Here is a 27,285-nt window from a genome sequence, read left to right on the forward strand (position 1 = left end):
ATATTTATAAGTGGCAAACCTAACAACGTTTTTTTTACAACTTGCTAATCAAGTGTTCCTGTTAAAACAGACAATCAGTTTCTAAAGTGTTATCCCTGAGAAGGAATGGGATAGAGTATTTTTAAGAATCTGCCAATCTGTGTTTTCCCTTTGGAAACAATCATTTGAGATCTGTCTTTCTTCCGAAGCAGTCACTCCATCAGTGTAATGAAGATGTCTCAGGAAGGCCCCGGACCGCTGACGGTGCTGGACTGCCTCTGGGCATCTTATTTCCTCAAAATACCTGTTTTCTATTATACTCTTAATTATAAATACCTATTTAGGAGTAGGGTTTTTGTTCATCCCACCCTCCTTTAATCATTTAAGTGTAAACTACCACCTCTCCCCCAACCCCTTTCCTGAAAAAAAAAAAAAAATGCACTTTACTTGCTAAGGAGAGAGGCAGTTCCTGGCCCAAAGCTGACTGCTTCAGGGGGAGTCAGAGGGGGACAGATGACAGAGTTCAGAATGCCTACCCAGGTTCAAAAAGTTTCACTAAGAAAACAAAACAAAACAAAAAAAAAATGGTGTGATTTCCTTAGCTACCAAATTCTGAGAGACTTCTTTGTTTTGTGGAATGCTGAGCTTATTTTTTTTAATTGGGTGAGAAACACAAAGGCTTTCAGATAGGATCCTGATTTGTGTCGTTTCTGAGTAGCGGATTTGTCCTCCCTTGACCTGAAAGGCATTCTCACTGTCTCCTGTGGATTCTGACCTTCCCTTGTCAAGCTGGGGTAGCATGTCTCCAGGGCCCCCGAGCCCTGGTCCGTGAGGGAGGAGAGGGCACGTGAGGGCAGAGACTGGGGCTGGGGGTGGGAGAGTGAAAGAGTGAAGATAGGGGTTTATAGAAACATATTTAAAGCAGTTTAGCAAAAGCTTTCTCATTGAACAGCTTTAAGAACAATGTGAATGAAATCTTAGCAACCTGGTGAGTAATCTGAAAAGTCTATTAATGTATACTTGAAATCCTGTTTGTATAAAAATGCATTTTCCTCTTTATTTTAACACTGTGTAAAAGAACATTATGCATGTGAGTGGTTTGAGAATTAAATGATTTAATACTCAATTTTGAATCTCGTGTGCTATCTGTACAGGTGAATTGAGTGTTTCGGAGTTGTCCCATGTAAGGGGACCCTGAGCCCTCCGCCTTCCCCGTGCCTTCCAGGCTGCTCAGCCTTGGAGGGAGCAGTGGGTTGTCCGCTGTGGTTTTCTTGACCCAGACATGGCCGCTGGGTGGAGAAGAGCTGAGAGCATCATCCTACCGAAGGCCCCAGGAGCCTCTCTTGGCTCCTCCTTGCCTCGTCTTCATTTCAGGTAGCAGAGTCCATTCCCAAGAGTGAGATGGGAGCAGCTGTCTTTATTTTAGTCATGTTCACAAACCAAAATAGGAAGAAATACAAAGAGTAAGACTACTCTATCTGACACAAGGGTTGGCTACTCTGCCCATGAAGATGATGGTGTTCAGAGCGGCTTCCCGGATGAGAACCAGGAAGGGCCTGTTGGCCTTGAAGGTCACCCTGTTCAGGTTCAGCGAACGGCCAGCGATGACGACGGCGGTGCTTGCGGCTGCTTCACTGCCCTCCTCGTTCACCTGCAGGGCACACGGGCACGTCACCGGTTGTTACAGGCAGGGCAAGCACGCACAAGCACAGCTCAGGTTGCTATGGATCTTCTAGAAGGAAGTCGTGTCACCTCCTGACTCATGCTTTGGGCTGGTAAGTGTAAGGTGCGTGGTTCCCGCAAGCCTGCTGCTGGGAGCGAGGGATCTTGAACTGGGATACAGAGTGCAGGAGCTTGCCGTATTTCTGGCTGACAGTACTGTGCAGCTTGTTACAGGGACTTACTGTGGGGGCAGGCAGTCACTGTTTGGGGTGAAGCTGCTGATTTGCTCCTTAAGGCGTCTGCATCCCTCAGGGGAGTGCAGAGTCCCAGAGCCACAGAGTCTAGCTCTCCGCTACTGTGCACCTTCGAGAGCGGCAGGTGGACTCACGGAGCTGGGTCCTTGGCGCCTACAGGGAGACCCCGCGGGTGCCTGCATGCACCCCCAGCTCCTGGCACCTACAGGGAGACTCCGGGCACCTGCACGCACCCCCAGCTCCTGGCACCTACAGGGAGACCCCGTGGGCACCTGCACGCACCCCCAGCTCCTGGCGCTACAGGGAGACCCCGGCGGGTCTGTACCAACTGCTGACGAGATAATGTGGCTGAAGATCAGAATTCTAGAGTTGAGACGGGTTCCCTCTCGGTGGATCGAAAATCCCAGATGTCAATTCCCCAAACAGCCACCCAGGACCGAGGGCTCCTGCAGAGTGTGGGGTCCTCCAATAGGGAGCAAGGACCTCTTCCTGGGGCGATAGCCTGAACTTGTGCAAAGAGCGGGGTACCCTGTGGGCGGGAAGGGCCTCTTCCTGGGCAGACAGGCGGAAGGGCCACCGGCTGGGAGGAAGATCCAGAATGTTCTGCCTGGAATTGCAGAGTATCAGTCAGACCTCCGCGTCTTCTAAGGTAGGCCTGCGGGGTGGCTGAGCTCGTGGAGCTGCTTAATTCTCTCTCTCTCTCTCTCTCTCTCTCTCTCTCTCGCTCTTTTCTGTCCTTTATCCTCCCATATTATCCATTTAATGCTTGTTGTAAGATTACATTTATGGGCCTGGCATGATGGCATAGTGGCTAAATTCTCATCCTACAAGCTTGAAGATCCCATATGGACACTGGTTTATGTCCTAACTGCTCCACTTCCCATCCAGCTCCCTGCTTGTGGCCTGGGAAAGCAGTTGAGGACGGCCCAGGACCTTGGGACCCTGCCCCCACGTGGGAGACCCGGAAGAGGCTCCAGACTCCTGTGTTTGGATTGGATCTGCTCAGCTCTAGCCATCGTGGCCCCGTGGGGGTGTGAACCAGCAGACAGATCTTTTCTCTGTCTCACCTCCTCTCTGTAAATCTGCTTTTCCAATAAAAATAAATAAGTGTTTTTTTTTTTAAGTGGAGCTTCCAAGATTAGAACCGGCGCCCATATGGGATCCCAGCACATTCAAGGTGAGGACTTTAACCGCTACGCTATCACACCAGGCCCAATGAATAAATAAATCTTTAAAAAGAAAAAATGGGCTGAATTTAGGACCAGATTGGAGTTCTGGCAAGATCAGGTGCCTCAGCCTTATTCATTGCCTCCTATCATGTCATCCTGCACTCTGCTCGGAGCCAAGCGGTTCTCTGCATAGATGGTGTTGCTGCGTTTGCTAGTTCTATGCTCTCAGACTTTGCTTTTTGACCACAGCCTTCTCTCCCAGAGATGTCCTCAAGCCCTTGAGCGAGAGTGACACTGGCCCATTACACCAGCGGTTCTCTGTTCCCACTGGACATCGAAACTGCTCGAAGGGCTTTGACCGTAGGATCTCAGGCCACATCCCGGATTCCAAGGGCGGCTGCCTCCTGATGCGCACACCCCTGCTGTCTCTCCCATGAGATCCCCTGCAATGAGAACTCTACAGTTACAGAGAGGTGAGATACTGTCGCCCTGAAAAGCAGCGTGGGAGGAGCGGGGAGGGGCACTCACCTCGAGAAACGCCTTATGGAACGCGTCGGACACGTAGAGCTCCTCCCTGCCGCCTGCAGCAATGCCTGCGGAGAAGACGGGGCCTCCGGTGAAAACGGGGTCCCTGCCGCCCACACGCAGGAACTGAGGCTGAATCAAGCCTTTTGGAGCTTTTTAAAATGAGTTAGTGTGGCTAGTGCCCTGGAATGGCAGGTTGAACCTTCACCTGCGGTGCCAGCATCCCACAGGAGCCCCATTCTGAGTCCCAGCTGCTGCGCTTTGATCCAGCTACCTCTTAATGTACCTGAGGTAGCAGACAATGGCCCGAGTGTTTGGGCCCTTGCACCATGTGGGAGAACAGGAGCTCCTGCCTCCTGGCTCCTGGCTCCTGGCTCCGGCTCTTGGCTCCCGGCTCCCGGCTCCCGGCTCCCGGCTCCCGGCTCCCGCCTCCTGGCTCCCGGCTCCCGGCTCCCGGCTCCCGGCTCCCGGCTCCCGGCTCTTGGCCAGGTGTGGCTCCTTAAGGAGTGACTCAATGATGAAACATCTCCATCTCTGTCTTGCCTCTCTATAACACTGCCATTCAAATAATAAATTAGAACCATTTTTAAGATTTACTTATTTTATCAGAAAGCCAAATTTTAAGAGAGAAGGAGAGACAGAGAGAAAGATCTTCCATCTACTGGTTCACTCCCCAAGTGACCACCATGGCCAGAGCTGAACGAATCCGAAGCCAGGAGCCTCTTCCGGGTCTCCCACATGTGGGTGCAGGGTCCCAAGGCTTTGGACTGTCCTCGACTGCTTTCCCAGGCCACAAGCAGGGAGCCGGAAGTGAGCAGCCGGGATACGAACTGGTGCGCATATGGGTTCCTGGTGTGTGCAAGTGAGGACCTCAGCCACTAGGCTACTGTGCTGGGCCCACAAATTTAAAAATTTTTAAAGATAAATACAGTTACCAGACATTGTGAGCTGCTATTTTAGAAAGATATGCCTGATTGTAAAAGATGGTGTGTTGGAGGAGCTGCACCAACTGAACATCGTTACTGAACCGCGGTGGGAGGAAGGCTGGACAGATCCACCGCGGAGGCGAGCGCTCTGGTGGAGCATATCCGGCATGTCAGTCAGAAGGCTTCAAGATGCACGAGGGCTAGCTTGAGAGAGTGCCCCCGAGCTCAGTGCCCGGCGCGCTGCTCCGACGTCTGCCGCCCTCCCTGGGCCTCCCCTGGGCCCTCCTCCGTTGCAGACAGGATCACGGGGTGTTGGTGCCAGCGGGGACCATGGACATGCAAGCGCAAACTCCCTTCTTTGCAGAAGAGGGGAGTGAGATTTGCACAAGGTAGCAGACGGAGGGCCGGGATGCAGGTCACCTGTCGCAAATGCGCACGTGGTACCCTCTTCCACTCCGGGCAGGCCCTCCCCGGACAGAGACGCCGTTCCTTCCCCCACTGACCTGGGAGCTGGGACTTTTCAGGGCTGAACAGATCCACAAGGCCCATGACTCGCAGCTTCTCTTTCAGACTGAAGCCGTCCTCGATGCGGAAGCGCGGCATGTGGACCGCCAGCAGGGTCTCCCCCAGCTCGTCCAGCCACTCCTGCAGCGTCTCGGGGCTGAGCTCCCGCTCCAGCTTGGCCAGGCTCTTCCCGGGCTGGGGCAGGATGAGCAGCATGGTGATGTCATCCCCTCTGAAGGGCAGCTCCAGCACCTGGGTGCCCTCTGCCACACGCCGATAGCGGAACTTGCCTTCCTGGTACATCATCGGCACTGAGCAGGAGGCCTCGTCGGCCTTGAAGAACAGCTCATCTCTCGTGTTCTCAAGGCTGAACTTGGACTTCCACAAGCCCTGGATGGAAGACAGCAGGTGAGAGGAGCGAGGACAAAGCCGACACAGTCACATCGTTGCGTTGACATCAGTGTAAGCGTCACAAGACCGGAAGAGGGGCGCGCAGAGGTTAGCCAGGATGGTGTCATGAGGGAGCTTTTTCCCCCTGTATCTTCTATATTTCCCAGATTTTCAGTAGTGATTTATAATCAGAAATCTAGAAAGTTTTATAAGGACAGCGTCGAAACATCTTTGCAAGTCTCTTTTTGACTTTAAATCTAATGGCCTTTTGCTGTCTCTCGCCAGCCTCTTTATTTGGGGCCAGTACTGTGGCGTATCAGATCAAGCCAATGCTACAGTGCCAGCATCCCATATGGATTCACTTCCAATCTAGCCCCTGCTAAGGGATTGGCACAGCAGCAGGCCTGGCCAAAGTGCTCTAGGCTCCTCACCTTCATGGAGACCAGGAAGAAGCTCCTGTTTTCTGGCATCGTAGCAGAGCAGCTGCAGCCATCGCAGCCATTTGCGGAGTGAACCACCAGAGGAAAGGGCTGTCACTCCCTTTCTTTCTCTCTAACTCTTTTTCAAATAAAATTAATAAATCCTTTAAAAGAGAGAGAAAGAGAGGTCTTCCATCTGCTGGTTCACTCCCCAAGTGGCCACAAAGACCAAGGCTGAGCAAGTGGGAAGTCAGAAGCCAGGAGTTTCACCCAGGTCATGCCAGTGGGTGGCAGAGGCCCAAACTTTTGTGCCATCTTGTACTGCTTCCCCAAGCCCTTAGCAGGAGTTGGATCAGAAGTAGAGCACGGTAGCCTAGGGGCTAATATCTTTGCCTAGCACGCGCTGGGATTCCATATGGGCAATGGTTCTAATCCCGCAGCCCTGCTTCCCAGCCAGCTCTCTGCCTGTGGCCTGGGAAAGCAGTCAAGGACAGCCCAAAGCCTTGGGACCCTGCACCCACATGGGAGACTTGGAAGAGGCTCTGGGGCTCCTGGTTTAGGATCAGTTCAGCTCTGGTGGTTGTAGCTACTTGGGGAGTGAATCAGTGGACAGAAGATCTTCCTCTCTGTATATCTGACTTTCCAATGGGAAAAAAAAAGGTAAGTAGAGCACCTGGGATTGGAACCTGTGCCCCTATGGGATGCCAGCATCACACGTAGCAGCTTACCCACTGTGTCACGTGCTGGCTCCCACAAACTATTTCAAGGGCCGAGTTCTGGGCTCTATCCCTGATGAGTAAAGGCCACACAAGTCTAATAAAGCCAGCGCTTTATGACCTGACTCCTGTACTATTCGTTACCATTTACAACCATTTGACACTCAGCCCTTTCACTCTTAGCTGCTCCGCTTCTGATCCAGTCCCCTGCTAAGGCACCCGGGAGAGCAGCAGGTGGCCCCAGGGCGTGGGCTGCTCATGCGCGGGAGGAAGCATCGTGCCTCCTGGCTGTGCCGTGGCCAGGGCAGCCATCTGGGGAGCCAACCAGCAGACGGAAGGTCCTCTCTTTCTCCCTGCCCTTCTGTAACTCTGCCTCTCAAATAAACGAAATGAACCTTTAAAAATAAAGTAAGGACAGGAGGGTGACCGAAGAGCAAGAGGACATTCCCGGGGTGTCTCCAGGCCGCTCCCTTACCTTGAAGTAAATGGTGTTCACCAGCACCAGGACGGTGAGCTCGTCGACGGCGCCCTCGGGGAGCACCTCCTGGATGCGGCCTTCGGTCTTGTTGGAGACCCAGTCGTTGATGACGGCCCTGGCCTGCTTGGCGCTGCCCTGTGGACGACAGAGGACACAGCTGGCCCCGTGCTGCTCAGCGCGTCTCCCTCCCACTGTGCTGCCGCTCCGTCCCAGACTGGACACAGACCCAATCCAGTGCTGCAAAACTTGTATAACTAATAGTAAATATTGCCAGAAGAAAATGAACAACAACAACAACAAAAAAAAAAAAATAGGGAAAACCGAGGGATAGAAAAGAAGGAAGGACAAAACCATCTGAGAAAAAGGAGACAAATATCTTCTCTAACTTTAGGACACTGGAAGCTCAGATGTAGTTTCCAGAATATGTCCAACGGGGACAAGGGGGGAGGGACCCCACACGGTCAGTGAATGACAGGATGCTGACTGAACACGGATCTTCCCTCCTTGGTCGCACAGTCGTCTTCCCCTCTTCCTGACTCTCCAAGAGGAGACGAGAACCCGCACCTGTATGCGTTCTACTCGCCCGCGCTCAGCGCTGCGGTTAAACGGGATGCCTTGGGGACGGGCATCTCCGCCAGAGCCTTTGGTGGATATCTGAACATGACGGATGAAACAACAGATTGATTATTTTCAAAACTTTTTTTCAGAGCGGCCACTACAATTGAAGCCATAGACACTACTGACTTCTCAGGTTTCCAGTTAGAGTGAGTACGCTCCTGGGGTTCATGTGGGAGAACCAGAGGCTGCCCTCCCGCTAATGGCAGGTGTCTGGGCAGTGCCAGTGTAGGCCCTGAGTCTCTGCGTCTTTCATCTCTGGAGAGGAAGAAGTGCAGAGTGGCCCAGCTGCTGACCTTGAAGTCCAGGGGCTGCAGCTTGGCCCCGTACACGGCCTCACTGATGTCCTGGTAGGTCCCGTTGAAGGTGAGGGATTTGTCTCCGAAAAGGCGATTGGCAGACACCAACTTGGAGGACTTGTTGGCTTTGCGGTACAGTCGGCAGTTCAGTTTGGCAAAGAAGAAGTGGACCTGATCAGATGTTTTCTCAGAGATGGTGTCAAACTTAAACACCTGTGTAAGGCAAAACAGAATGGTGACGGGCTTGTTATGGTAGCCGAACGGCGCTCAGGACCTGCGCAGCCCCTGTGACCCGCGCAGCATCGATGCTCCGCTCCCTTGCTCTATTGTGTTGTTGATCTATTTACTTTTACTTACTGGAAAGGCAGAGAAGGAGATTCAGAGAGACACAGGGGTCTTTCATCTGCTGATCTGTTCCCCCAAACACCCACACCCATTACACCAGTGAGGGATGGATCCGATCAAAGGCAGAAACCCAGACTACACCTGGCTGGCAGCAGGGACCCAATCCAGCCGTATCCCAGGTGCGCCTTAGCAGAAGGCTGACATCAAGAGTCAAGCCAAGACTTGCCCCAAGTGCTGAGTGTCAACCCTTTCATGTCTTCTAAGTGACTAAAAGAATAAGAGAAGTGGGGCTAGCACCACGGCTCAACAGGCTAACCCTCCACCTGGAGGAGCCAGCTGTTCCACTTCCAGTCTTTGGCCACCCTGCACGCATGTGGGAGAACCAGAAGAAGCTCCTGGCTTCGGATCGGCTCAGCTCCAGCTGTTGTAGCCACTTGGGGAGTGAACAAGCAGACAGAAGATCTGTCTCTCCTTATCTCTCTAAATCTGCTCCTCTGGCTCTCCAATAAAAATAGATTTTTTTTTGAAGATTGATTTATTTATTTTTATTGGAAAGTCACATATACAGAGAGGAGGAGATTCAGAGAGGAAGATCTTCCGTCCGATGATTCACTCCCCAAGCGGCTGCAACGACTGCAGCTGAGCCAATCTGAAGAAAGGAGCCAGGAGCTTCTCCCGGGTCGCCCACACGGGTGCAGGGTCCCAAGGCTTTGGGCCGTCCTTGACTGCTTTCCCAGGCCACAAGCAGGGAGCTGGATGGGAAGTGGGGCTGCCAGGATTAGAACCAGTACCCATATAGGATCCTGGGCATGCAAGGCGAGGACCTTAACCACTACGCTATGGCGCCGGGCCCAAAATAGATCTTTTCTAAAGAGAAGATGGGAAAGACATAGGGGAAAGAGATTAGAATACCACCTGAAAGGCTCTAGAACACACGTTTTCTTATTGGAATGGGAAAAGTCCTCTTGCTACTGGACAAAGAGCCAACATGTGTTCCTGCTTGCGACAAAAATGATAGGGAGCAGCCGCCCGTGGGGGATCCGGGGTACTGGTGGCGATCGCAGAGAAGCAGGGAAGGGTGACTGCAGCAGCGAGGGGCGGAGCAGGTCCCAAGGTGAGGGGGATGCACAGCTCATCTCACAGTCCCCACCGGAGCAGCAGGAGCACCTGCTGCCGCCTCTGCCACCCTGGGTAGGCACTGAGGCCGTTCCTCCCCGTCTTCCCTGCCCTGAGCTGACACCAGGCCCGTGGTTTCCTGAGGCTGTTGTAACATGCACTTCTTTTCTTTTTGATTCATGTTTTTGGCCAAAAGCTGGGAACTGCGTTTCTCTTTCATCAGAGAGACCCATTGCCGTTCCACTTTTCCAAGACACAGCATCTCGCTTTAGAAAATCACAGATCGAAGGGATGTGCTGGGTTTGGAAACAGACCTGTCCCTGTTTTCCTTCTAGAAAGGACGGAGCCTCAGGGACAAAGGAAAATGCTTAGCGACTCACACGAGTGTATTCGTAGATTGCGCAGAAGTGCCCCAGAAGCCTTTAAAAGGCGAAGGCAGAGGAGAGAGCTCTGTGCTGCTTCAGCACCCAGATGCCCACGACAGCTTGGACTGGGCCAGGCAGGAGTAGCAGCGGGGCACGCAGAGTGGCAGGGAACCAGCTAAGTCGAGGTCCTCTCGGCTCTCCCACGGTACACATCCACAGCAAGCCCGGATGGAAGCAAGCCGGGACTTGAAGCCAAGCACTGCGGTACAAGATGCCAGCACCCCCAGCCGGGTCTTAGCCACTGCCCCAGATGCCCGCCCCCAAGTTAGGAGAATCGGGACCCTCCAGTGTGCTTATTGGAATTCAAGACACTGAAGTCTGTAGCTCACAGGAGTGTGGGAGGACCCAGCCCCGCCGCAGCAGCCAGTCCCAAGTCCTCACACCACAAGAGGCCATGGCTTTGAAAGGCTCTGAGGGTGGGGCCCCTCCTGACACAGAAGCAGCAGTGATGACCCAAGCGATGGGGTCATCCATGGGAGGGACCTGAACGGAGTTGCTAGTTTCTAGCTTTGGCCTGCCCCAGCCTGTGCGTGGCACACAAGAAATGCCAGAGTGAGTGAGCAAATAAGTGATGGAATAAATAAACGTAGAAATGTAAGAATGGCTAAGTTTAAGAAATGCAGGTCTTTCCCCATTTAAAAATCAGCCTAAAAGAGGAAACAGACTTTTGTAAATCTGTCTTTGTAGAGACCTGCAGGTAGTCATTCATTGTCTATTTGTTTTTAATGTTTTCAAAGGGATCACATGAGGTGACTCCCCTAGAGGGACCCTCTCTGTTGAGTCAGAGACGCCCTCTGCACGCAGGTGGCTGAGGGGTCCCGCGTGTACCTCCATCAGCTGCTTGAGGGTGTCGTTACAGGCGCCGAGCTTGGTCATAGCAAAAGCCGTGGAGATGCTGAGGGGCGACAGGAAGATGTTGTCATTGTTCGACTTGGAGCCCGCCAAGTGCTGGTAGAAGGTGGTGGCGAAGCGGGAATTGGCCCTGGACAGTTCCCAGACCCGCCGGTTGGTGGCCTCGGGGAGCTTGGGCTCTGACTGCTCCTCTTCTGCTGTCTTCTTCTCGGGGGAGCGGTAGATGCACATGGGGTTCACGGGCAAGTCACGGGGCTTGGCGAGGCAGATGTCCTCCACAGGGCTCTCGTGACAGGCCACACTGCCCCAGAGGCCAAGGAGCAACACGGACAGGAGACATGACTTCCTGCGAGGGGACAGCACACTAAGTTAGGCTGCGCTTGGAGACCCCCTCCCCCAATTGCCAGCTCCAGGCTTGCCTCAGTGAAGTGCAGGGCCCCACCCCATCCATGGGACGTGGTCAGGGGAAGGGCAAAGCCTCTGAAACAAGGACAACTTCTAGCCAGTGGGCGGTTCCACTTGCCTGGAGAGAGCCCTGTTGGGAGTACAAAGGACCATCGAATCAACTGATGGCTGTTGAGGTGCACTCAGGGCTTCAGGCCCCAGAAATAAAGAATGCCAAGCTTTCTGTTGGCGAGCGGAAACATGCCCACAGGGAAAGAGCAGTAGGGGAGCCATTCACAGAAGCTGGGGATGGAGTTGAATCATAAAGGATGGAAGGATTGTAACGGGAGCAGAGAGACTCCAGCCCTTCCCAGCAGCACCTGCGCCCTGGGCTCACAGCTCTCCAGCTCCCACCTAGCCCTTCCGCAGGCCACAGGCCGCAGGCCACAGGCCGCAGGCCAGTCACTGGACACAGGTTCCTAGGGGACCCGGAGCTTGCCCTGCTCTCCCACGCACCTGCTTTCCCTTCCACTTCCTCCTGCTCAGTTGGCCGGCCCTCTTGTTTGCTGGCCTTCTCGTAGGATTTGGCCTCAACTTCTGCTAATTCTGTCTTGCTCTCTCCCCAGATGCTGCCACCGCCTTAGGTCAGGATTGCATTCTTTATTGTTAAAAAAAAAATCTCCCCAGCTTCCAGCGCGGAATTCCTAAAGATGTATAAACTCATCTCACTTTTGAAAAATGAGATTGTGGGACTGGCAGTGAAGGAGATTTAGGACCCAAGAGAACCAGCCGAGAGACTAAGTGTCTGCTGGCATGTTTGCAGATAAACAGGGTGGGCCTGGGCTTCCTCCAGCTGGCCTGGGGCCCTGGGGGCATCTGAGGCTGAATCTGCACACGGATAATCTCTCTTCCTCTCTCTCTCTCTCTCTCTCTCACTCTGCCTTTCACTGAGGTGTCACTGACATGCCTTTCACTGGGTCAGAGTGGGGCCAGCTGGAAACTGGAAGCAGTCGAGTGGACTTGCCTTTTTGCATGGTCTGAGGCTGACTCCAAGCTTTCAGAGACCAAGATGGCAGGGGCTGGGGTTGGCCCTGTGCTGCAGGTGGCTCACACCACATGAGCACTGGGTCAAGTCCCGGCTGCCTTAACTCCAGGCCAACTGTCTGCTGGATGCTACCCACGTGGGAGAGCCAGACAGAGGCTCTTAGCTCCAGCCTGACCCTGCCCTGGCCGTTGCAGCCATCTGAAGAGAGAACCAGCAGATGGAAGATTCTCTGCCTCTCTCGTTCTAGAACTCTATTTGAAAAGAAGAAAACCAGGGGTGCAGAGAGAAGCAGGGCGCGCAGGGAGCCGTGCAAGGCAGCGGAAAGGAGCGGGGCCACTGAGCGGGCCTTCCCTTCCTCCCATTTTGTCTGAGCTTCTCTTAGAAATGCAAGAGGCTGGGAGGTGGGGGGTCAGGGGGGTGCTGCAGGTCCTGTTAAAGGCAAGGAAAAATCAAGATGGCTGAACTACCAAGTCCCTTCTGACCTGTGGCACTCCGATCCAGACGGTGCTGTGTGTGGCATAAGGGGAAGACAAGGTACCGACCTTCAGCCCTCTGTCGAAGGTCACCGAGATGTTGGGCAGGGAGCGGGCAGTGGGCAAGCAGGTGGAAGGAGGAGCAGGCAGTGGAGCCTGCTGTGTTCCACTTGCCCTCCTGCTGGAGGCATGGCAGGCCCTGGGGACTCTCCTAGGAGCAGGTGACTTTGCCTGCAAGGGATGGGCAGACTTCATACAGAAGCCCCTACTTCCTTGATATGGCATCAGGAGGGCGGGGGAGGGGGCCCTCGCAGGCGTCCGGGGTGATGGGAGCTCCAGAAGGGAGCGCTCACCCCTCTTACCTTCTTCTGGCAGCCACAGCTCCCATCCCCTTGGAAGACATGGTCGCTAATGGTCCCTGGGGCTGAGCAAGCCTTGCTGGTCTGAGGCAATCTGGGAAGACCGCTTCCTTCCTGTAACGTGACTGAGGCCAGAGGGCCAGGCCGGGGGAGGGAGCTGACAGGAGGGACTGAGGCCAAAGGCTGATGACCAGGGCCCGGGGTTAAGCAAAGTGTGCAGCCCGCTGCTGTGTACCTAGCAGGGCAGCTGAAGGTCGGGAGGCCCGGGAAAGTGTGGCCCATTTTCTTTGTCCCCCAGCCGCCCCCATCCCAAACACACGCTCACTCTGCCGAGGCCTTCACTGCGGGACCATCTTCCTGAGCTAGGTCGTGTCGTGGTTAGGCTATGCCTGGCTGAGGCACATCTGGGACTGCAGGCTGTCTTCTTTTCTGGTTACAAATCAGGAAGTAGAAATACAGGAGTTGAATGTCACCGGAACCTTCTGCTCCTCCACATGTTAATTATAATACCTTCTCTCTCATACTTTCAGTTCTTTCTCTGTCTTCTTTAAACAAACACACACCAACTTTCCTATATTTATTTGGGAGGCACAGAGTGTACCCACTGTTTCATTCCTCTAATTCACACAACATCTGGGGCCAAACATGAGAGCTGGGACTGCAGTCAGGGGGACCCACACGGGGCTCACCCGGCTTGACTTCTGACCCTGCCTCCTGGGGCCTGTACTGACACAAAGAAAAAGAGGCCTGAGACCCAGAGATCTACCCAAATGGGCTTGAGGCTGCCCCGAGAGCCAGTTGTCCCTGACCCAGACCAGCACACACAACACTGCGGCTCACCAGGCCCCAATCCGCCCTGCAGCGATGGGTGGCACACACAGGAACAAGGGACATGCTCTGTGTGCTAAGACTAAGTTGGTAGCCATATAGGCCAGACATCCAGTGAGCCATAACAACGGTTCTAAACAAGTCATTCTGTAAAGTGCCTTAGCAATTGTATGGAACTACAGATAGCAAATCTATGTTCTTGTGGAAACTCTGGCTCATCTCTGGCATGGATGCATACTTCTTATCAACTGTGCCCCTGGGGAGGTAGGCTTTCGTTCTTCCCTTGTGAGAACAACACTGCAAGGTGTTCAGAGGGCTCCCTGTGCTTCGTGAGACGGGCTTGAGTCAGCCTGGAGCACCTCCTTTTCCAGAGCTCTCCTCCAGGTCGGTAACAGACCTGGTCCTTCCCTGTCCTTCCCTCCGGCCTCAGCAGTAACTGCTCTGAGCAGATTACATGGCCAGCTCTTCCTGCTACTACATGGCCTGGGGCCCCCCATCCTTTCCTCTGGACCCAAGACTAAGGCCTTGGCAAGGAGCAGTGGTGCCCAGCCCCCGCTGTGGTTACTCAGTAACTCAAAGCTTGACCCTGCTATGGAAATTGGGCAAAACACCTAGCACAAAAACAATCTTTTGATTCCTCTGCTTCCAGTGGCCGTGATATTTAAATTAAAGTGAAACACAGTTTAAATCAAGAAGTCCTATATTACTGTTTGGCAGTTGGTAGCTGAGACCCACAAAGCTCTCACTACAATTAAATTAAATCCTCGAAACTGCTGGCAAGTTCGGCCTTGGTTTCAGGGAAACCAAAACAGCAAATATTTATTGTACATGTCCAGTGCACACAGCACTGGCCTTGATGTGCTTGCTACTCCGTAAACATGCGTGTTTGAGAAAAGCCACATCCCGAGTGGTCTTACTAATTTATTAATAGGAAATACTTAAAACGCATCCCAAATGGAACATTATCAAGCAGGTAATGCTTTCTTACCCAGAAGAATCAACACCTCAAACGCACAGACTGGGACAAGGAGATTTTTGGGAGAATGAGCAAGCCAGGATTGCATGGGGTTGGAGCTCATTGCTCTCAGTGTTCAGGAAGTTGTAGGGAGTGACATATGAGGGACAGAGCCCAGAGGCAGAAAGGAACTGTCCGGCTCTACAGGAACCACTGTGAGAACCCCAAGGCGAAGCAAGCCGAGTGAGTTTGCACACATGTAGATCAGCTGTTTGCCCGGTGCAAGGCAACTTCTGGGCAAGCTCCTCTGAGGGTGAGGTGGGGAGGATGGTCAGAGGAGCAGGGCATAGCGGGGTTCTGCAGGCGATACACAGTTACAGCACGGCCAGGGCTGAACAACTGCAGAGGGTACTTGGGAGTGATTTTCACTTCTGAAACTAGCTGTTGGGTTCAAAGGGCTAACCAGGAAAGGGTGCTGGTGGCAGAACCTTTGAGCTGCCTTGTGTGAGGAGAAGCAAACGAGCCACTCCCAGGAAGCGGACCGTGCCACAGGTCTAATTCCCTGCCTGTGGTCAGAATCACCACAGCTATTATTGAGGCAAGGCCGTTGTAACCGCTACATCAGAGGGCACCTTCTAGATGGTAGTAATTAGCACTTTGGGACTTAAGAATATAAGAGCAATGATAAGCTGAGGTCTTCCTTGCAATTATTTTAATTTAAAAAAGATTTTAATATCTATCACAATGATGAGGGGGTTATAGACTCATGCCAGCCTCTGACTAGGATGGAGAAGTCTGGGGGCGGGGATGAAGTCATTGCTGGACTCCTCCTCCTGTCCCCCTCTGTCCATGGGGTGGGGTGAGGGTGTGGGAAGAAGTGCCCGTTCCTCGCTGTCAACCTGTACCCACGACCTGGGAATGGAGACAGTCCTTTGAGGCCTCAATGTGGGGAAGAATGTTTTTTGATGATTTTGACGTTGTTTACACAGCTGAGGGCTGCATGCCCTGCGGGTGTCGGATTAGGGCGGGGAGCGGGGAGGCACGAAGGAAGGCGAGTGGGACACATGGCTCAGTTCTGTGTCTGCAGAGGGGGAACGAGAATGGGCACTCCTTGCTGTCAGTCTACATCAGCACCTGGGGTAGAGGGACGATGCCCTAGCGACCCCGATGTGGTGTGAGTGTTTCCAGGGTGTGACTTGAGTGGTTTTGATAGTTCTCAGACCTTGTTGGCTTCATTGTACCAGGGTTGAGAAAATCTTTCCAACTCTGTTTGCTGAGCAAGTCTGCCTTGGTATACCCACAGACTTAGGAACATGCCGTGAAGCTTGGTCAGGAGAGTTGTCCAGCCTGTTTTGCCTTCCATCCTCTGACAAGGCACTCGACATCTTGATGCTCTGAATGAGCTGGTTGTCATGTCCCTATGTGCATCTGTGTGTGTCCACTGCACAGGTATCCGCAAATGGGAGGCCCAGTCCCAATACGTGTACTCCAAGGTTGGACCACATGTTTCTGATTTTCCCTGTGGCCAGGATTTCAATCCAGCGGTCTAGTTGGGAAGTTGCCTGAGAAACTTTGCATGTGATGACCTCAGACTTGGACTCTCGTGTGAGGTAGCCAGTGTAGGGTTCATGTTTGATCACCTGCACCAACCAATGCACATACCAGTGGATGCAGCTGTCTGGTCAATCCTGGACAACCCCCACCCCTAGCCCCATCTCTCACATGAATTGATGGGTGCTGCCCACAGACCCAGGTGCTTCTTGTAGACTGGGCTGGCCTGGAGTGTTGTTCAAGTTGTTTCTCTTTCCATCTTTAGATGATATACTCAAAGTCTTCAATTGCCTTAAATGAACAAGATGTCTTGTCTTTTGTGTCCATCTGGACATACTCTCCATTCTTGCATTAGGGAGAGCCCTTGAGGTGACCTGTCATTGCAACAGGTATTGTAACATGTTCCCACATGACAGTGGGTGCTGCAGCCTGACCCGGCCCACCCACAGTCCCAGCTTCTGTGTGTGATGTAAGGTCTTGTCTTTTCTTTCTTTCTTTCCATCCATCCTTCCTTCTTTCTTTTTTTTTGACTGAGAGGATAGTTTTCCATCTGATGCCTCACTCTCCCAGCAGCCGCAATGGCTGCAGCTGAGCTGAGCCAATCCGAAGCCAGGAGCTTCTTCCAGGTCTCCCACGCGGGTGCAGGGTCCCAAGGCTTTGGGCCATCCTTGACTGCTTTCCCAGGACATAAGCAGGGAGCTGGATGGGAAGTGGGGCTGCCGGGATTAGAACCCATATGGGATCCCAGCGCCTTCAAGGTGAGGACTTTAACCACAACCTTATCACGTTGGGCCCTCTTGTAATTATTTTCAAGGGCAAAATGTCTTCTCTCTTTAAACTGGTGATGTTGGTCAAAAGGAATCAGGGAGCAGAGTTTGGTGATACTCATTTAGATACTGGACTTAATCATCATGCTTGTAGCATTTGTCCTTAACCCTGAACTAACCTCTCAGAAATTCTTCTACTCATCCCATTGTCCTGGTTTGGGCCTTTATTAAGCCTACGTAACATACTCTTAATTAGGTTTTTTTTTTTAATGTCAGGCCATATTCTACTTCAGATCAGGGTAATCACATCACTCCGACTTCAGATCTATACTGTTTTTAATTGCTAAAGGACAAAGTCCACATAACTGAATGCTCATGAAGCTTCTTAGCCTAATTTTTGAAGCTGAATCAAAGATCATATTTTTTTTTTTGCCCAAAGATTTCATTTTTTTTAATATGAATTGCAGATCAGAGGGAGAGGCAGACACATCTTCCATCCACTGGTTTACTTCCCAAATGGCCGTATCAGATGGATCTGAGCCAATCCAAAACCAGGAGCCAGGAGCTTCTTCCAGGTCTCCCACGTGGGTGCAGGGTCACAAGAACTTGGGTCATCCTCTACTGCTTTTCCAGGCCACAAGCAGGGAGCTGGATGGGATGTGGGACAGACTGAACCAGTCTGCTACACATACTGGCAAGCACAGGAACCAAGGCAGGGGGCAGGCCTGGTAGGGTTGTTGGGAGTCGTCCCAACCAGGTTATTGGGAGGTCACTCTGACTATGCTGCAGCTCCCGCTGGTGTGAGGGCCAGGTGTGTGGTGGGCAAGGATGGGCCAAACCAGCATTGGTTTGTGTGAGATGGAGCTGGGGACAAAACTGACCATGCGACTGCAAGCACCAGCATGTAGGCTGATGTGGGTGATGAACTGAACCAGACGCCGCGCTGGCTGGCACACACAGGAGTCAGGTAGGGTCACGTCTGATGAAGTTCCTTTGGGGATTCCCCCAACTGGACCACTGGACTCAGAACTCCAACTACATGCAAATCACAGGATGTATAGTCTGTGCAGTGCATGTGTCAAAACTGGCCCTCCTTGGCTGCTGAAGCCTGTGCAGCAGAAGGCAGGCCCAGATACACATGGGGGACATGACCATCAGTTCACTGAGGCCTGTGGAATGCGACTAGTACCACTGAGGGCAGAACATATCCAACAGCTCTCGCAGCCAAGCTCTGACAGTGAGGATCTGGAAGAATCAAGACTAAGGTGGACTGTGTCAGCCAACGGACCTTGGAAGGATTTCCTCAACCTTGGAGCAATGAAATCAACATCCCAGAACTATCTAAACCACCTGAGCAGTGCCCTCCAAACAGGCTCCACATCAGGGATCCTGGCATGGGATCAGAGGGCCAGCTCCCATCTCTGTACTCTCTCCATGTTACCTAAATATAGGAAGAAAATGATCCACTTTCCCCATTCTTTGACCCTTCCACCCTAATCCAATGCTCAACATGGGTATGCATCCTGAACTATGAAAATATCATCAAAAATAAATGTATTATTACAAAATGTGAACAGAGGCCCCCTGCACTCCCAGCCCCCATGAGCTAGCCGTACCTCTGCTCCGACCCCTCCTAGTCTCCACAGCTCAGGGCTGCTTCTCCAAGAGCCAACATACCCTTTTCTCTGGAAAAAGGTTGTGCCTCCCAACAGCCCAACTCTCCTTTCTCACAATTTGTTGCCTAGGAAAGCCTACCCAGCCAGGCCACATTAAGTCTCCTTGTGTCATCTCATGCATCTTTGTTCTTGTCATTGTTTGGTGTTTTGCACTTACTGTAGACTGTTTTAAAGCTGTGTGAGGCCCTGTAACTAAGAGCTCCTTTAGGGCAATCAGTATTTCTTAGGTAGTATGTATGGGAATATTTGAATCACTTCAGCAAATGCCGAAGGAGTCAGTCAGTAAGTAGCTAAGGTCATTATAAATATACTAGGTGTTCCAAGTAATGGTGGCAGCCATTCATTGAATGAGCCACCATGATGAAAAGTAAAGGAATTTATGAAAATCCGTGAAGACTGGCTAGTTACTGCAACTGACACAACAACACAACAAAATTCACTAGCATGTGTTTAGAGTGCCGTAACTGAGGGCACTGCAGGTCCAGGGAGTGGTGTAAACAGGTGATTCTGAAATTCTTGATCTTGATTTAGACCTACCTAGGAATATCTACAGCAGTTCCCATCTTTCATACCCTCCCAGTCTTTACTTCAATCTTTACTCAGTCAGACATAGAAACTGTGGACACCAAATTTGCTAATTCTTATTAGGAATAAATTTCACTGACAATGTGTAGTATTTTCTTCTAAAGTATTTTAAAGAAAATTTCAGAATATTGATATTGCTATTCTGCTATTATTACACTTAAGAAAAACATTCTTTGGTCACTGGATAGTAGAAAGTACCTTAGTCCATTTGGTTTGTTAGAATGGGGACCCCCCACTACACAGGAACATTCACCCCTTGGTCTCATCTAGCTGTGTCTTCCCGTGCCACTGAGCTGTCACTCATCTACGGCCTCTAAAAGGCAACAGACTTACTATCCAGGAATGACCAATGGTAGGGGTCTCAGGACAGTTAGAATTTAGCGAGAACGTTAAGACAGCCATTGCTTGCCATGTCCCCATCCCGTGTGGGTGGTGCTGGGCCCGAGTAATCGGCTTCTGACCTGGCTTCCTGCTGCTGCAGCCAAGAAGGTGGCAGACATCGGCATTCCTCATTCCTGGCTTCACTCTGGCACAGCCCTGGCTGTTCTTGGCATCTGGGGCGTGACCCTGCAGACAGAAGCTTTCTTTCCATATCATTTTGCCTTTCAAATAATAAAGTGTTTAAAAATTAGCAGATATTCAAAGCAAAACCATTGTGCTCAAGAATAAAGCTGGTTCTGGCCAGACATGTTAGCCCAGTGGCTAAATCCTCGCTTTGCAGCTGCTGGGATTCCCTATGCGCATTCCATGTGTTCATGCCCCAGCTGCACCACATCCCATCCAGTTCTTTACTTACAAGCTGGAAAAGCAGTAATGGCTAGCTCAAAGTCTTGGAACCCTGCAGCCACATGGGAGAGAGACCTGGGGCAAGGTCCTGGCTCCTGGCTTTGGATCAGCTCAGTTCTGGCCACTGTGGTCACCTGGGGAGTGAACAGCGTATGAAAGATCTGTCTCTCTAAATCCGACTTTGCAATAAAACATTGTCCTTAAAGAATAAAGACGGCTCTGATTTTTGGACATTACGCACAGGAGGTCCCAGACTCTCCCCCTAGTTTCTCAGCGCCACAGTCTGCACTCCAAATGTGCTGCGGGGCACTCAGCATCCTGCTCACCGTCAGGATGTTCAGTCAGCGGATGCAAACTGGCCACTGCTAACATGGAAAAGCAAAAACTCCACAATCCCCACATTAGAGCATGATGGCACAGTGATTACAAAAACAGACTACACAGTTCTCCTTGTTAATTTATCATTTAATATAAATGCTGACAGAAAGCAGATAAAGGCCTTTAGGTCCTTTCATATTTACATACAATCCGAAGGCGAAGCACCTCCTTCCACCTGCTGACTCTTTTTATCTGCAACTCATGGGAGCCTTGAACACGTACCAGGAGCAGTACGAGGCTGAGTCCACTTCCAAGGTAACAGAGGAGACAGTATTTTAAACAAAACATGGCATCCTTGCTAATAACATGCACACAAATGATACAAAATTCAAGATGGTCCTACTCCTTTTAAAATCAGCAACATCTATTACAGCCACCAGAATTTTATTGCCCTAAACATCTTCCAACACCTACTCCTCCCTTCCCCCTTTAAGGAGTGCTCAAATTCAAAATATTAAACAGACTTAAAAAGAGGAAAATGGTCCACTGTAATAACAATCTTTTTTTATTCCAAAAGAGCTTTTAAGAGAAAAAAACCCATCAAATAAGGTTTCACAGTTTGTCAGAAATAAGGAGTTATTCACAGCTTGTGAAATTCCAATCTGCCTTTGAAAACAGCTGGAAGCGTTTGGAAAATACAAAATGTCACAGAATTCAGAAATTTAAAAATTATCTGTCACTTTAAAGCTCAATATTTTTTCAATATCTGAGTGGGTGGAGATACGCATAAAATAGGAAGCTGAGGCAATGAGAATAAACTGAAAATTCAGAAAAGCTTTCAAAAATGCTACTTTTTCTGACACTGATTTTATAAGATGAGAAACTGATTCTGTGTTTTCATAAAACCACTCATACCTTGACTCAAATCTCATGGGCTCCTCTTTTAATCTAGATTATGTTTGTTTTGTTAAATATACCTCTTTAGGGCACAATCATACACAATCAATACGATTGGCAAATTACACAGCTCTATTTCAAGCAAATATGCATCAATATTAAAAAGTTACTCTAAAAAACCCCACAAAATAAGACAAAAGCCACCCAAAAAGGTGATAATGACTGTAGACGTCTCGGGGAGACTGCTGTGAACCCAAACACCAAGCTGGCCACAGACACTGAAGAGACCACACCCAAGGGGGAATCTCACAACGTTCCCCATGTCACAGACCCATCAGTAAGATAACCATGGACCAATGAATTAAATGGGAGAAAAATTTGTTTCTTTTCGTTCCCAGAAAATGAGAAGGAGGACTAAGTATGAAAACTTGGCCAATAACATATCCAGAAAAAGCAGCTTTCAATACACTGTGTTAGCCAACACTTTTAAATGCTTATAAGTCATGGGAATTTTTGTACAAGGTGGTTCGGCTACTGTGATAACCACACTCAGTCCATGGAATGAGATTACACTAGAAAACGGTGCCTTTTGAAAAGTCAGGCAAACAAACAAAGCAGGCAATAGTTTGCTTCCAACCTTTTCTTGACGTTTTTGTGCACTGAGCTGGGGGTGGGGACCACCTGACAGTTTCCAGTTGTAAGGCGACTCTGGCTTGTGAGCTCTGCTTCGAGTCAAAACAACACAACCCTAACCCCAAACCAAACAAGACCTGACCGGAAGCAGTAAGACTGCGATATAACGAAGTGACTTATCTCCCCCAGTATACACCAAGGTATACACATTTCACAGGACTGCAGCTTGGTAAGGGCACATTCTGAGAACAACACAGTCTTGAGGTTCAAGGACTTCGTCTTCAGTCACTGTGCCTTATTTATTCCTTCAGGGATAAGGTTTGGGGGGACTCAGTGTTTGGCCAAGGTCCAGAGATCTGGGTGGTGAGGTAACTCCCTTTAGCAACAGGCTTTCAATGGGTGCTTCACCCTTGACTCAGTGCAGCATTAACACGCCATCTACTGGGAGTGCTTCTTAAAGGCCTCATTCCTGGCAGCAACACTTCTGCTGGTACTATTTATTAATTGGAATATACTATGAGAAGAATCTAACAATCACAGAAATAAAACCTTAAAGGTCCAAATCTTAAATTGTTAACTAAATTCAATAGTTATCTTTTGCAAAAATAACTTTATGGGAAAATTCTAGGTTAACTGCAACCCACTTCCAACTCCCCGTCAGTCATTTCATCATCAAAGTCTCAGAAAGTTGAAGGCAGGAAGATGTGGGTGTGCACCGGCACAAGGGCACCCTGGCAAGGACACAGCAATGCCCCTCGGCCTGCCCAGCCCAGGCTGCCAGGAAGCTCGGGTTTGCACCTGAAAGGAGACACCCTGTATCAGGGGAAGAGCTTTTCATGGTAAAGGCTCTGTAAATCATAGCTGACTTCCAAACATATTACACGAACTTCTCCTAAAAAGTGAATGGGACGTTCCTTTTAATGAAACATAAATCATTACAAGTCATTTTTTTTTTTACAGATTTTTATAAATGAAAAAAAAAAGTGTAAAAAAACCCCTTCATTCATTACCATTTGTATGTAAGAGCAACTCAATAACACTTGTCAGTGACTGAGTGTGTTTGTGAACTGGATCGCAGGCCACAGGTGCACTCCTGCTCTGCCTTCTGGGCCTTTCTCACCCAGACTCGGAGCCCGAACCTCGTACTTCAGGCACAAATGAACAGACACAGAAAGACTGAAGATGGTATTTATAACAAGAGAACCTCAAAAAAATGCAGTGGGGAGGTACAACACTATACAAAGATGACAGTTCACTTTTTATGAAAAACTTAAGAATTTTTCACTACTTTTACACATTTAATGAGGTCAGCTAACCTTAACAGTTAACTTTGCATAAATCTACTGAACGATACAATCAACTCATAAATACTGAAAGGCTTCCCAAACCCAGAGTGAAGCGCAAGCCTTTGGCTCTCCTTCAGGACAGCAGTTCCCAATCTCACGCACACCTTTGTTTGCCTACCAGTAGGGCAGATACCACATTTGTGCATCACTGAGTAATAACACCATTAGAAAAGGCAACTTCACAGAAGTTATTGGCTAAGCGAATTCATCTGAATGCTCTGTTGTGAGGCAGCAAACTGTCACTGTTGCAGATTGGGGAGGACAGTGGGTAAGCCAAGGGGAAACTGCAGAATGAGCAATGGACAGAACAGACAATCTGAGCGCCAGCCCCAAGACCAATACAGTCTACTGGAGTCACAGACGCAGAGCAGTGCGTGAGGGTCACACCAACTACACCTGCCAGGCAAAGGAATACATACATGGAAAGAGGAGGAAAAAATGAGTGATAAGGGAGAAGGGAATCGCCCACACTAATGCTGTGCCAAACAACTGTCTGATATGTCTAAAGGGCTCAATAGTTGCGGTTTGCCATAGGAATAATGGCTTATAATTTGAATACTGTAACCGGAAACCCACAATCAGAAAAGTAGTAAAGAATGTCTCTTTGGTCACTCTCGCTTTTGTAAGTTATCCAAACCAGAATATCAAAAAGTCTTGCCTTCAGCTTTTTCTCCCTTCCTAGAGACCTCCTGGAAGGAGCAGGTGCGAGTTGTTGCTCACCACACTACCTGGATTGTGTTGTCTGAGGAGTCAACGCCATGCTGCCATTCCTGCCTTAACCCTCTCACAACTGCTCATCACAAGTGTCCAAATCCTGCTTCCAAATTCAGTAAAAAGCAAAGTCATCTTCAGAAGAAACTATTTCATAAATAGAAGACACAAAAACTAGATTTGCTATGATCGCTGCCATCTCTAGAAAGAACAAGTAAAACTAAAACATCAAATAAACAAAAAAGAACACCTCTGCCTTTCAGATCTGATAAAAACAAAACAGAATAACAACAAAAAAGCAGTGAAAGACTCGTGCAGGTCGTTTACTTATGTAGGCTCACCACATCACAGAGAAAAGGAAAAGGGAAACCCAGCCTCCGGGGGCTTGCACGCATCACTGAGCCTGTGGGCGGGCACTAGGACAGGTGCAAGAAGTTCTGTTAGGTTAGGCGGGATGACCAATTTCAAGTAGATAAATTACAGGCCCAATGGATGTTAGACTAACTTCCTGTCAACTATCTAGGGATATCAATGGGGTAACGACTAGAATTCAATTTTTTTAAATAAACTAAATTAAAATACATTAGAAAGAGACTATTTTAAGATAAATACAAACATCAGCTTCTCTGGTTTTGTTCAGAGTTAGGGGTAATGTATAAAGCCATCTTAAGCTCGCAAAAATCAAGACAGCAAAAGCAAGAAGAACATTTGAAGAAAGTCAAGGATGAGAAAAACAAACCGAGTTAGTGGGAATTAACAGATATCCAAAACAAGAATTTACCTTTATTTTGAACTTCACCAACGTTAACAGCTATAAATTCTCTCCCAATACCAGAGTCATTCTGAATATCAAACGGAACCAATTTCTTCTAAATTTTAGGAATTATCTCTAAGTCCATGGGAGAAATAACATCCACCTAAAAATATGACTACCGAAGGTCAGAAGCCAACAATGTTGTTTTTTATTCTGAGAAATGAACAGTCTTGGGACTCTGTCACACACGTTTCTTTCCTTCTCCCAATAAATAATAAGCATTTAGACTGTAAATATAGGAGGAATCTAAGCAAAAATCAAAGAAAAGAGTAAATGCATATCAAAAAGGAAAATGGACATATCAACTGAAAAAAATGCCTCACCTTCATTCAGCGCTTCAACCTCCCAATCAGTCATTTTATCGCAACAGCTGCGCTCATGCGAAGAAATCCTTAAAACACACCTAATATATATACAGATATAGCTATGTATATATGTATATATATAATATATATAAAATTTTACTTAAATAAAAAAGAAAGCTCGAATCCCAAGCCAATATGTGTATATCAAATCCTTGACCAGCCAGGTCTGTAGGGCATAATCAAATTCAATGTGAAATAGTATATAAACACGGTGCCTTGACTGGGCAAATTAAATAATCGCTACTCAAAAGAGTGTTCTGTTTGGACTCTCCTACTGGTAGGCAATGGCAGGACTGTACTCCCCTCCCCACCCACCCCGTTTTGTTTCCATTAACGGTGTGACGGACACAGAGCTTAGGCTGAGGCTCTCTTAGGACCTCAGCAGGAGTTCAGGGCTAGGAAAATAAGAAACACGAAAAATATAAACTTCTGCTTTTACCCAACCAAAGCAATGCAGTAACTTATTACATAACCAGTGCTTGCTGATTTAGTAGTATAATCCAGAAAGGGAAATTGAAACAATTGGGCAAACACAGGATGGAGGGGGCAGCTATCTGAAACAATTCCCAGTAAACATGTTTTCTAGGGCACAGGTATAGACTCCTGGCGTCAGAACACGTGCAGCACAACAGAGGCAAACAGACTGCCTTGCTTTGCTCTGAAAATCTCATGAAGATGTTGTCTCAATACTGAAAAGCCAAGTTTATGAAAACGGACCTCATGGTACTTACTACTTACTTATGCTAATGATTTTGAACAGATGATCAACTCATGATCCATCATTGTCGGACTCAGGCAACTCACGTGGGCCAGAGGCTCCACTGTATAAATATGTTATTTATATTTGTAACTTCTGAGAGTGAAATGGAAATGGTTCTGCTTATTTTAAGCTCAAATCAAGTCCTACAGTTTTAAAATATGGATGACTGTCCTAGTTTTTTGAGCATTCAATGATTTCAACCTAAGTTTGATTTGGAAAGCATGGCTCCAAGTTTCCAACCGTGAGGTCAATGACAAGAACAAAGCAAGCGTGTATTTTCGCAGCCAGCCAGTTAGCTCATCCTCGAGGCAATCCCCACTTCAGTCTAAACAATCCACTCAGTTGCCTGTCTAGCACATCAGTGCAAAGAATCCTCATTATGCAAATCAAGGACCTCAAAATTTAAGCACCTGGTAATTGTGTCTCCAAAAAGCTGAAAACAAGAAATAAAATGTTCCTAAACAAAAAATTTTCAATATCATAAGAAAAATACTTATGAAGCTATTGATCCAGAAAGGTGAATCTGAAATAAGAGCTTTGAGAAAACTTGGTTTGCTGCACATGTTCTAACCCCTCAGGTCTACGACTGTTTCTGCTTGCAAGCACCACAGAGTTCTCAGGAAGGCCAGTGCTTCTCACCTGCCTGGTTACGGGAGGGTGAGAGTTGGAAAGGATGTGGGGCAAGGAATTATACACTGGGTATGTAATAATACCAAAATACAAGAGGAACCTACTTCATTAAGATCATACAATTAATCGAACAGAGTGTATATATAATATCTTCTTTTTTTAAAGCCCTGGATCCAAGGCGTCCAAAGTTATTAAAATAAAGTTCATTCACAGAACAAAAACAAATTTAATCTGAATTGCTTGCAGATACTGCTAATTTTCTTTTTCTTTAAATTAAAAAATGCATTAATGTGAACTATGTGCAGGGTTCTGTCTTAGTAGTGGTGTTGGTGCACATTGTCTCCGACCACTTGTAGAGAAAAAGGTCAGAAGTTATCTGCTCCTGTACTCCACAGGCCCCCGCAGACGGAAGGGCAGAAGATGAAAGCATCCTTCCCGTGTCAGGGAGCAGCACTGGGCGGCATGCTGGGCCGCTGGGAGTCATTGTTGTCCCCTCCTGCCTCGGGGTCCTCCGACAGCTTCAGAGAGCTGGTCTTGCTTGACAGCAGGCTCACATTCTCTTGCGTCAAGGCTGATCCATTCGGAACATCACTGCTGACATTAAAATATATATACAGATGGAATTTTTAAAAAGGAAAGAGAAAAATGCTTACTAAGAAGAATAAAATTAACAGCCTATCACTTAGCACTATGGAAAAAAATGTGAATGACTTCTACATTTAAAATTT

The 27,285-nt window shown here is 49.1% G+C and overlaps 2 protein-coding genes across 7 annotated transcripts in view; both read right to left on the reverse strand.

The window, feature by feature from the left end:
* Positions 1 to 1,376: 1,376 nt before the first annotated feature.
* Positions 1,377 to 11,291, reverse strand: SERPINC1 (serpin family C member 1). The gene is made up of 6 exons (XM_040984282.1): positions 10,651 to 11,291; positions 7,934 to 8,149; positions 7,020 to 7,157; positions 5,019 to 5,409; positions 3,593 to 3,657; positions 1,377 to 1,630 (listed from the first exon to the last, which is right to left on the reverse strand). The coding sequence occupies exons 1-6, from the start codon at positions 10,903 to 10,905 to the stop codon at positions 1,454 to 1,456; spliced, it is 1,242 nt and encodes a 413-aa protein (XP_040840216.1). The 5' UTR covers positions 10,906 to 11,291; the 3' UTR covers positions 1,377 to 1,453.
* A 10,876-nt stretch (positions 11,292 to 22,167) lies between these two features.
* The window catches only part of RC3H1 (ring finger and CCCH-type domains 1), a 64,174-nt gene continuing 59,056 nt past the window's right edge, over positions 22,168 to 27,285 (reverse strand). For 3 of the 6 annotated variants that reach the window (XM_040984286.1, XM_040984284.1, XM_040984289.1), the window contains exon 20: positions 22,168 to 27,148. In XM_040984286.1, the coding sequence (XP_040840220.1) occupies positions 26,998 to 27,148 (151 nt within the window). In that variant the 3' untranslated portion in view covers positions 22,168 to 26,997. Of the gene's footprint in view, positions 27,152 to 27,285 lie in introns of all 6 variants that reach the window. The other 3 variants (XM_040984285.1, XM_040984283.1, XM_040984288.1) reach the window with 1 other exon arrangement.

This window comes from Ochotona curzoniae, unplaced genomic scaffold (genome assembly GCF_017591425.1).
Source record: "Ochotona curzoniae isolate NIBS_2020 unplaced genomic scaffold, NIBS_Ocur_1.0 contig_4105, whole genome shotgun sequence".
Taxonomy (NCBI): Eukaryota; Metazoa; Chordata; class Mammalia; order Lagomorpha; family Ochotonidae; genus Ochotona; species Ochotona curzoniae.

What these genes read in the sequence shown, in the direction of transcription:
- SERPINC1 (XM_040984282.1), bottom strand. Translation starts at nt 10,905, where the DNA reads ATGTGCATCTACCGCTCCCCCGAGAAGAAGACAGCAGAAGAGGAGCAG. An exon ending in CCCTCAAGCAGCTGATGGAG is followed by an intron (nt 8,150 to 10,650) that starts GTACACGCGGGA and finishes TGCCTTACACAG; the next exon opens with GTGTTTAAGTTTGACACCAT. An exon ending in TGAACACCATTTACTTCAAG is followed by an intron (nt 5,410 to 7,019) that starts GTAAGGGAGCGG and finishes TCTTCCATCCAG; the next exon opens with GGCTTGTGGAAGTCCAAGTT.